An 11438-nucleotide genomic window follows, 5' to 3' on the forward strand; every position below is an offset into this window, starting at 1 on the left:
TAATCCCCGCTGGCAGGATAGCCAGTTAACATTGTGAGCCTCCCCGAGCAGTAGTGTACTAGAGGAGTGGGGTACTCTCTCTCTCTCTCTCTCTCTCTCTCTCTCTGTATATATATATCCTGTGGGGAAGGAGAAAGGAGGTTACAGCACCCACGCCAGGCCAAGATCCCATCCTGAAATCTCAAGAGAGCTCCAGGAGCTCTTGTGCCTTTCCTCCTCCTTTGCCCCTCAGGACGGGCCTCTTCTCATTGGTGGCCACTTCCCCAGGCCCTGAAGGAGAGACTGGCAGGCAAGGCCCACATGGACATGGACACATCTGCACAGGGCCTGGGGTAAGTACTTCCCCATTCCCCACCCCAGGGCTGCCCACCTTCAGCCCTCCTGCAGAATTTGGCCGTAATTCCCATAATCCCTGGATATTGGCCACTATATTTTGGGATTATAGGAGTTGTAATCCAAAAACACTGGGGGGGGGGGGGCTAAATTGAGCAGATCTGCCCTACTCTTTTGGAGCAACTGTATGCTTGCATGCAGAAGATCCCAAGTTTCCTCCCTGGCATCCCCAGACAGGGCTGAGAGAGACACCTGCCCGCAACCTTACTTCTGAGCTTGGAGGTGGCCTATAGCCATCAAGACTAGTAGCCATTGATGGACCTGTCCTCCATGAATTTGTCCAAGCCCCTCTTAAAGCCATCCAAGCTAGTGGTCATCACCACATAGTGTGGCAGAGCATTCCATAGATTAATGATATGCTGTGTGAAAAAGCACTTCCTTTTGTCTGTCCTAAATTCCTTGGCAATCAGTTTCATGGAATGACCCCTGGTTCTAGTGTTGTGAGACAGGGAGTAAAAGTTCTCTCTCTCCACTCTCTCCACACCATGCATAATTTTTTGGCTGCCACTATGTTTCTGGGCAAAGTACAAAGTGCTGGTTATTAACTTTAAAACCCTGAATGGCTTAGGACCAGGTTACCTGACAGAGCACCTTTCTCTAAAAGATCCCCACCGCTCATTACGATCATCAAGAGGGATCCATCTTCAGGTGCCACCTTCGGGTTCACCTGATGGTCACCTAGGATTGAGCCTTCTTGGTTGTCGCCCTTAGGTTGTGTAAGGTATATAAGAGGATTGTCTACCTTGGATGCCTTCCGGAGAGTCTTAAAGACCCATCTTTTTAGCCTGGCTTTTCATGATATCTTGTTTTATTTTTAATTTTAATCTGCTTTACAAAAAAAAAAATTGTTTAATTATGTGGGTTGTTGTTTTTTTAATTTCAGTGTAAACTGTCCTGAGCCACTTTGTTTTTGTTTGTTTGTTTGTTTGTTTGTTTGAAACATTTAATATACCGCCCACTCCAAAGACTCCGGGCGATGTCCAATGACATGTAAATAAGGTAACATTAAAAATTACAATCAAAAATTACATTAAAGATTGCAAACTAAAATATATAATGGAAAGGAAATAAAATAAACTACAGGGCAAGTGCCCAGCGGAAAAGAAAAGTCTTCAATAAGGATTTAAAGGCCAGTAAAGATGGGGCTAGATAAATCTGAAGGAGAAGAGAATTCCAAAGAAGTGGGGAAAGGTGGTATATAAATTGAATGATGAATGAATGAATGAAGACAGACAGACAGACAGACAGACCTCTATCATCTCTCCCCTCAGTCATCTTTTAGGCAATAACTGGTGTTCCTATTTTAATAGTTTAAAAAGGAGAGAAAGGGGGGGGGCACCAAACTATCATAGGCTAGCCAGAGTTTGAGTAACCCATTTTCCAGTGTCTCAGCAGGGGATTTGCAGCTCCCTATTAGGAACGCAGCTGCCAGGGTTGACTCTCAACAGGCATTTGACTTTCAACTGTGACAAGGCAGATGGATAACCGACAGCTCTGTTTGGCAACCCCGTTTCGCACAGCTCCCCGCGGTGTGTCCTGAACTTTCCCCCCCAAGTGATGGGCGGATAGCCGTAGCCCAAAGGAAAGAGTCCCCAAACTGCACATTGCAAACCTGAGTGTGAAGGAAGCCGCAGTAAACAACCAATCCATCAAATTGCTTTGTTTCAGAATGCTTTTGCACCCTTGACTGATGCCAAGACTAGGAGCCATGCTGACCATGATGTCGGTCTCGTTCTTTCTTCATTGCAGGCTAGTATATACCGAGGGGGATACAGCCGTTTTGCTCCATACTAAATGACAAAAGCATAAAACCCTTCCAATGTGGGGGAGAAAGGAAGCTTTCCGAGGCCTGGGTATTGCAATACATGCAGTAGTGCATCATTTTAGCAACTCTAAAAAAACAAAAAACAAAAAATTACAAATAAAAAAGAGGAAAAAAATCTACATTTTTTATCTTATACCTCAGATATTTTGTTCTGTGTATTTTAATATTGTGGGTCCTTTAATTTCCGAAGGTTATATAGTTTGATTGCTGGCTGTAGAAGGTTTTTGTTTTATTATCATTATTCTTAATTATTCTTAATTAATTAATTATTTATTTATTTACTTTATTTATTTATTTGATTTCCTTGTTGTGGTTGATCTAGAAAGCTGCTAGAAATGAACTTTAAAAAAAAATACTGTTTGGGGGCCACAATCAAGACTGCTATATCATGTAAATGAATTATATATGCTGAATATTAAGCTATCAGGATTTCCTCACTTGTTTTTGTAAGCGTGTAAGCGACATCATATTTTTTTGTTTCTGTAACATATATTTTAATTTTCAAAATGGGAGGGAGAGAGGGAATATTGAGAAGGTGGAAGTGGGGTTCGATTCGATACGATGTGGGACCCCACTGCACCTCCAATCATATATCAACTGTCTTAAATTATTCACTGTTTATTCAAAGCCAAAGGTTCTGTTCTTAATTTTGAGGGTGGGGAAGGGGTGGATGGGTGGGGAGGGCAGAAAGAGGGGTGCTTCAACAGACACCTGTACATAAAATCTAATTAAAAGCTGTCCAAAGGCACCCTTTTAATGTATTCCACCAGGCAGTATTCAGCTCCAATCATAACTAGTTCTTTAGGCAAAAAAAAGAGAGAGAGAGAAATACCTGCTAGTTAAATCATGAACAAGCATTCTTTTTTATATTTCTTCCAGTATAATGAATTATTGATATCATTGCAGACTTTTATATTATGGGAGGGTTAAAAAAAATAAAAAAGGTGATAAAAGCACTGTTTCTATTTTTTTTCTTTTTTTTCCAAAAAAAAAAAAGAAAGTAATAAAAACTGAATTCTTTGTACCGGTTTAACAAAAAAAAAAGTGTATAAAAATTTACATCTGTGCAGTGGAATTATTCAGTTCAAGGAATTTACACAGCTACGATGCTTTAGATTTTAAACTCAGTAGACCAACAGCTAGAGACAACACATATTATCATTTTTACAGAATTCAATGCTATTCATCTTTCAAAAACTTTAAAAAAAAGTTATATACACATTTTACAAGTACTGCAACCATTGGATAGAGATGATCATGGTATTTTCATCCGCTTGGTACTTTTTGAAACATGACTGTGTTGTGTGAACAAACTGCAATTTTTCAAGTTGTTCCAAGCAACCCCCTTCTGTCCATTTCTCTAAACCCAAGGCCGTTACATGCGTTATTTTATTCTATTTCATTTTTTGTAATTCATGGGTCCAAGGCGACATTCAAAATAAGGCAAATGAATAACATGAGGGCTCTTTTATGTCAGACATGGCTTGTCTGGGTTCCTCTGATACTCCCTCGAGGCACTTAAGAACCAATTCTCAATGTTCTGGCACATCTGAAGAATTGCAGTTTGTCTGTGCATATGTTTGGATTCCTTCCATGTAGTCCTGTTTACAAGTTAGCCTAAGTTGGGGTGTTTGTCAGGGGTCTTCTTGTTTTTGTATTTAAAAAAATAAAATAAAAGCAGACAAGCTGTCCCGTGACGGTTTTGCTGAAAATAGTTATATTCTCATGTGTACCGTGCGTGCCAAAAAGTGGCACACACTTTAGTTAAAAATTATCAATTCACCGCTGTGAACCTGCCAACTCACTATAAACAAATCTGCTTTTTAAACAGTGTTTGTGATCAGGCTTTCTCTTTGTCATCGTAATGTGCATGCAATATGATCAGTTGAACAATAACCATCAATAAAGTTTCACAAGATTTGAAAACAAGGTTTCTGGAGCATTTCTATCCAAGGAGGAGGAAAATCAGTAAACCATCTTTGTCAAATCCACTATGGGAAAGGAGAGCAACAAAGAGAGAGGGGGAGGGATGGAGAGAGAGTTGGGGGGCAGAGAGAAAGTATCAATACACTAATCCATGAAAAATATTGGCTACTAAACTTGGTGATCAATGAAAAATATTGGCTACTAAAAATTGCCGTCCCCAGTAATGTGGGAACAAACCAACACCATAATCATGCTCAAACCCCCCTGCTTTAGACGTAGGCTGCAGTCTGGAGGAATTGCCCAAATCCACATTTCCCAAGCCGTTTCTTTTTCTTTCTGCAGATCCCTGTCCCACCCATTGAACCACATGCTGCTTTCAAAACTCAGGAGAGTTTCCAAAGCAGTTTGTGGGGCAAGGCAAGACTGTACTGAAGCAAAAGAAACCCACCCTTTACTGAGAGACGTGGGGAGGTTCGTGTGGGTGGGGAGCACACACTCCCCACCCCACAGCCACAAGAAATGACCACAAGACGTGTGGCACACACTTGCCAAATAATTGGATTGTGGTGATGCTTTCTTTAATTTGTCAGAAGATCCATATGGCTCGATCTTAAAACTTCCCATATCAACAAATACATAATTAAGAGTGGGGTTCAGCTACTGCTGTCTCAGTGTACCTCTCAAAGAATGGTACAAAGCACCAGAACATTATCCTGTGCTTGCCTTTATGACGGAGATGCAGACTGCATCTCTTACTGAGTTCAGCGTATAGGAGATGATCCTCCATGATTTTTCGCAGGCGTAGTGAGGCAAATATGTCACGGCCAACGTTTAGGAACTATGGCAATTCTCTATGTGAGTTTATATCTTAAATGCCATAGAAAGACATATTCAGCAGATATTAGGATTTTCAAGGTCATAAATGGTGCATACCGACATACCTTCACAACATATTTGCCAGATATAGTTGTCAGCAATTCAAATGCTGGGCCTTGTTGTTTGCCTTCAGGTGAGCTATCTGCCTTTCCTCCCAAAGTGTCACATCAATGTGTTTATTTAAACGTTTGTTCATCTGGGGTTCCCCCCCCCCCAGGAAGATTTAAAAACAGCTGCAAAACCACTTTCGGAGTAGGAAGAGGTGGGTTTGTGACTGCACATGCATCAGCCAATCAGTGCTGTGCATAGCTAGTTTCTGCTGCATACTAGCAGAAATGGTTCTTCCCTGCGTTCAGTCCTGGACAGGGAATTATCTATCTCTTCACAGTTTGGTGAGTGAGCTTGTACAAGCAGCTGGACTGATCAAGCAATGTATGTCTGTATGCACCCTGGAAGACTTTTAAAAAATTAACACATAGATCTTTTGATGTGTGGGGGATAAGTTAGTTTACCATATTAATTTTAAATACATGGAAGTATCACTCCCCACCCCACCCCCAGCCCAGCCCACAAAAAGTACCTGATGTTTTGGTCTTGGAGGTAATTACAAATGGACAAGGTTGCCAAATGCTGTTAGGAATATTTTTGTGAAAACTCCTACAACACGGACAGTCATTCATTTTATGCAAATGTATGTCTGATATAGGGAATGGTTTTTTTTCTGTTATATAAATTACTATTGATAATATGAATTCTGATTTTAAAGAAATGATTAATACCATATGTAGAATATCGTGAATTCAAAACAGTTACAAATCTTAAAACCCAACAAGTGTGTATATCTGTCTTTAGAGATTAGTGTTTATATCACTACAGTGGTTTGTGAATAAAGAAAAAAAAATGGTTTGTAATATTAAAATAAAAGCTTAGTCTGAAACAGTGTAAATAAATTTGTGTTCAGAGTTTGTGGTGGTTTTTCCCCCTGGTCTCTTTATTCTTATGTTTGCATGCTACATATGTATCCCACAGTAGACAACCAGAACCCTCTAAGAAGCCCACAAGGAAGGGATGGTTCTTCCTTGATATTGTATCTGAGCAAGTGATATTCAGAGGTCCCTCTGAACTTTGTGGTGCCCCATTATTATGAGTAATGCTGGTATGACTCACACCAGATGATAGACCTATGCTCCATGAACTGGTCTAATGCCTCTTTAAGCCACTGGCCACCACCACATCTTGTGTCAGTGAATTCCATCAGTTAATTAGTAGGGCTATGCATCAAACTGGAACAATGATCAGATCCATTTTGATACAGTCCCTATCAGTGATATTTTCATCGTATCGGTTTGATGCAAAATTGCCAGTATCAGCACTGCCCGATACGATATCTTCTGTATCACCAACTGAATATTGAGAGAGGAGACTAATCCGCTCACTGTGATCCTGATCCTCAATTCTGGATTTCAGGTAGAGCAGAGGGTTTCAGGTGGAGCGACTGAAATACCCAAGTGGGTCAGAACCAACTGTGACTGGATGTGTGAGGGCCAAGGTACATGTTCAGCATGTTCGTGGTTACATCAACATGAAAATATGACATATAAATGAAAGCAATTGTTAGCTAGCAATTTTTAGCTACCATGACCAGTGTGCATGCATGATGGCCTCCAAAATGGCCACCAGCAGTGCATAAAAGGCCAAAAGGCCCCAAAATTGCCCTTTTAGGACCAAGGGAGGGGGTACCACCAGAGATCCCCCCTGTGGCTGTGGCAGCATCCCACAAGGCCACCAGAGGTGGTAAGTCCTAAGGGGAAAAAAAATCTTCACATAGAGCCCTGAAACCGACCCCAAGCTGGTCTGGTTCGAGGGCAAGCCTGTTCACACATCCCTAATTATCAGAAGGATGAGAAAAATCAGGGACAGCAGAGTAAAGCTGATCAGCATACCAATTACAATTGAGGCTAGGGGCATGCAAATCCCTTTCTTATCCCCCCCCCAAAACAAATTAAATTCAGTTTTGAGGGTTTTTCTGAACATTCCATATAAACACTTGAAAAGTCCCAGTGTTTGCTGTACTACCCCCTTTCTTGCCAGCCCAAGTTGGGGGGAACTTCTATCTCGGCCAAAACTGCTATGGACACACTTGTCTATGAATATTTAAACTGCTGAACGGGGCCCACAGCTATTGAGGTTTAACGGCCTTTGGGGGAGCTGTAAACATGGCATTGTTACTCGAAATCTTAGTAAATTTCACCCAGATTACATGTGGTAATGCATAGTAGGTTGGCTGGGCTCCACACTGTGCTAATGATCCAGTGACGGACGTCTCAGCATCGGAAACCACATTGTAAAGCCTTTCATCTTCCACAAGCTGCCTATCGCTAATGAATTTTTTATTTGTTTACTCAGTGTTGCTCCTGGATGTAAAAATAACACTTAACTTTTAAAAAAGAAAAGATGAAAAAAGAAAACCCAAGCAGCCAACCTCCGTGTTAAATCAAAGCTCAGCACTGAACATATCAAAAGCCTTTTAATGTCCTTTTTATTTCAGCTTTCTATGTCCAGGGTTTGTTTTTTTTAAAGGAAAGGGACTTAAGGAAATAAATAAAGCAATATGATATTTTGGAGGGTGTTAAAGAATACGAAACATTGAATTATGCATGCTACGGTGGCCTGTCATATGGGGCCACTAGAAGCATATTGGTTAAACAGCTGTGTCTCTGCGTGCCACTGAATGGAAAACTTCTTGGCTTTAACACATCTTTCCCCACACAATTTCTTTGGTTGCTGTTGTTACCCATGGTCTTAAGAACAATGCCCATGACCCATTGGTTCTGGGTTCACCCAGGTTGCTGATAATGTATCCAGTTCAGAGGGCCAGCCCACCTCTCTTAGAAATCCTCAGAAGATAAGAATGTGTAACATTCCCACAGTTACTTCACATAGGAGCATAGGAAGCTGCTTTATACTGAGTCAAACCCTTGGTCCATCTAGCTCAGTATTGTCTACCCAGACTGGCAGTGGCTTCTCCAAGGTTGTAGTCAAGAGTCTCTCTTAGCCCTATCTTGGAGATGGAACTTGGGATGCTCTGCATGCAAGCGTGCAGATGCTCTTCCCAGAGCATCCCTATCCCCTAAGAGGAAGCTCTTACAGTGCTCACTCATGCAGCCTCCCATTCAAATACAAACCAGGGCAGACCCTGCTTTGCAAGGGGACAATTCATGACTGCTACCACAAGACCTCTCTTATACCAGCTCTCCTCCATTGGTGATGCATCAGCAAGGCTGATACCTGAGTGTAACAGGTCTCTTCATTGCAGTGAGATCCTCACGTGTGTCACGTGCTTGGTGGACCTTGCTGAAAGAGAATTCCACTCAAGCAACTTTTGATGTGAAACTTTCTTTTAAAATGATGGAGAACATTAAAGAAGGATATTTCTCTCAGGAGATTAGCTATGTTATAAAGGCACCGAAATTACTAATGTTAATCAACTGCATTCTACTAAAGTCTATATTTAGCTTAATTAAACCTTTTAGCTGTGAAGGAATGTTTAAAAATGCAAGGAGGTGGGGGAAATGTCGGCTGGAAAATGAATCTCTGGTCTTGCCGCTTTCTCTGGATTTGTGTAAGTATCCAATTTAATAAGAAACCATAAAACAACTTCTTGGCTGAAATGAACTTGGCCAGAACATTCAAGGCAGCAAGTCAAAACTCCTTATTATGAACAGTTTTGCATATTACGGAAATGCAAGGCTGAGAGTGACTCACACACCTTCTGTCTGTACCTCCAGTGTGGCATACCAAGGGAGAACTTGAGCACTAAATGAAGGCATATTGCCACCTCCAGTCTCAGAGGCAATATGCCTCTCAGTACCTGTTGCAGGGGCCTGTAATAAAGGAATCTATCTACCGGCTGTAGGGGAGCAACCACAGGAGAGAGGGCATGCACATACCTGTTGCCTGTGGGCTTCTCAGAGGCATCTGGTGGGTCACTGTGGGAAACAGGATGCTGGACTAGATGGGCCTTCTTGGGCCTGATCCTGCAGGGCTGTTCTTATGTTGAGAGAGAGAGAGAGAGAGAACGAGAATGAGAACAAACACATTTAGGAGACCTGATTTTAAGCCCCACCTCGCTGCAAAGCTTTGTGGGTAAGTAACGGGCCTTTCACCATTGCTCCGCCAAATCTACCTCGCAGGGTTATTGTGAAGACAAAAGAGTGTCCACAGATTCTGAGTTCCTTGGAGGAAGGGTGTGAAACGAAGAACACAACAAATAATATAATACCACAAAAGAAAACCCCTTCTTGACACTGACGATCCACCTCAGAGGTTCTTCTTTAGGTGCCCACATCTTTAGCGAGGAAGCCAGTGGCCAGCTATGGTAAAGTAAAGTTGAGCCGTCGAGTCGGTGTCGACTCCTGGTGACCACAATGCCCTGTGGTTGGTTTTGGTAGAATACAGGAGGGGTGTACCATTGCCATCTCCCACGCAGTATGAGATGATGCCTTTCAGCATTTTCCTATATTGCTGCTGCCCGATATAGGAGTTTCCCATAGTCTCGGAAACATACCAGTGGGGATTTGAACCGGTAACCTCTTGATCCCTAGGCAAGTCATTTCCCCACTGTGCCATTAGGTGGCTGTGGCCAGCTATGGTAGTGCCCCCCAGAGAAAGCCAGCACATGCCACTGATCCTGATGGCCTTCCTTTTAATTTGCTCAGACCTGCCTGCAACCTTGGAGAATCCGCTGCCAGTCTGTGTAGACAATACTGAGCTAGATAGACCATGGTCTGACTCAGTATATGGCAGCTTCCTATATTCCTATGACTAACCGGTTCCATTAAATTTCAATGGCATTACTGGTAAGTAATTTAGCTGGCTTGTCAGCCTTTTGTTGTTGTTGTTATGTTAACCGCTCCGAGAAGTTACTACCTGAAGGGCAGAACTGAGATTTCCTGTTCTGAAATTCAAAGTGAATTTGGATCACTTACAAAAGTTCCGGAACTGCACTTTTCTAGGGGCAGAATTTTGTTAGGTGTTGCAGAATTTTGATATTTTTAAAGGCTTCCAGATCTGGATGTATAAGATATTATAAACAAACACCAGTGATGGGGTGCCAGCCATGTTAGGCTGAACAATCCAGCTTTGCATTCAGTTTCAGAAAAATTTGAAACCAGGACAAATAGGTCCCTTTTGCATTGGATCCCCCTCTTTCTGAAACAAATGTGATTTTCCCCCCTCCTCCACTGCTGCACCTGGGACTCAAGGAAAATAAAAATGGCCACTGCAAGGGAGAAGCCTCTCCCTGGAACAGTTACTGATTGCTGCACAACAAGTAAGATTTGCACTTTTATTTCTACATCAACATAAGAGCAAAAAATGAATGGAGGAAATGATGAAAATGAATTAAACTCATAGCAAAATCAAAATGGGAAATGGAGAAAGAAAATGAATGCTCAACAAACTCCAAGTACCATCCAGACAATTCATTGTACAATCCTGAAGCTATTTCATTACAACCCAAAATACAGCCTCATATTACTCACCTCTACAGGTTCTTGCAGCACTGAGTTAAATTGTGCCTAGGTTAGCTTTAAACAATCGTATGTAATGGAATAGGAGCTGCAAAGGTCCTGTGAATTCCCTTACACTGAAACAGTCTGTTTGTACTATTGATCAGTGGTATTATGGAGAAAGAACGGAAGGGTTCCTGTATCCATGTGAATAGTGAAAGAGCTGGGAAGAGGGCCACTTAATTGGGATGTTTTCTGCTTCTGCCAGGAGGTGCCAATTAAGGGGATTCTATTTTTCTACACTGTTTTTCCAGGCAGGTCACAGGTTCAGGAAACGAAAAGCCACAAACTTAATACTCAGAGAGCACAGAGCATTAAGGAAGATTAAGAGACTAGTCTTGACACAGAGACTTGGCTAATTTTGTGGAACCGGAGCAGTGAGCTGACAAAAGAAGCAGCGAGCTTGCAATAAGGCGCAGTGAAGGGGGAATCTGGCCACGATCCAGCCAGGGTTCAGCACTTTGAAGTTTACACTGTCGCTCTTCGAACTCCCGGCTGGCATTTCCGTTTGCGTTCAGCTGATAGGCAAAAGACTGCCTCCTAGTTGTCTCCTTCCAAACAGCTGGCTATTTTGCTTGAGATGAATGTGGGTGAAGCAAAGGCCAAGGGAGCCTACCTGAAAGGGTCACCCAGCTGAGGTCTTTGTTGAGTCTACTGCAAATCTGGAGAAGATAAAGCCGTCTCTTTAACCTTTTATTACTACTGTCCAGTGTTGTCTGTAACAGGGAATCCCAGATGTTGTTGACCACAATTCCCATAATCCCCAACCAACAGCCACTGCAACTGGGGATGCTGGAAGTTGTAGTCAAAAACATCTAGGGACTGACTACAAAAATGAACTTCTATCA

The 11438-nt window shown here is 42.1% G+C and overlaps 1 protein-coding gene across 23 annotated transcripts in view; it reads left to right on the forward strand.

Annotated features, from left to right (window-relative positions):
- RBFOX1 (RNA binding fox-1 homolog 1) overlaps positions 1-5985 on the forward strand; it is a 1664339-nt gene extending 1658354 nt beyond the window's left edge. For 14 of the 23 annotated variants that reach the window (XM_053276044.1, XM_053276038.1, XM_053276042.1 and 11 more), the window contains one exon: positions 2062-5985. In XM_053276044.1, coding sequence (XP_053132019.1) covers positions 2062-2084 — 23 coding nt within the window. In that variant the 3' untranslated portion in view covers positions 2085-5985. The remainder of the gene's footprint in view (positions 1-2061) is intronic. The other 9 variants (XM_053276061.1, XM_053276046.1, XM_053276045.1 and 6 more) reach the window with 2 other exon arrangements.
- Positions 5986-11438: the final 5453 nt, after the last annotated feature.

Source organism: Hemicordylus capensis, chromosome 13 (genome assembly GCF_027244095.1).
Source record: "Hemicordylus capensis ecotype Gifberg chromosome 13, rHemCap1.1.pri, whole genome shotgun sequence".
Lineage (NCBI taxonomy): Eukaryota > Metazoa > Chordata > Lepidosauria > Squamata > Cordylidae > Hemicordylus > Hemicordylus capensis.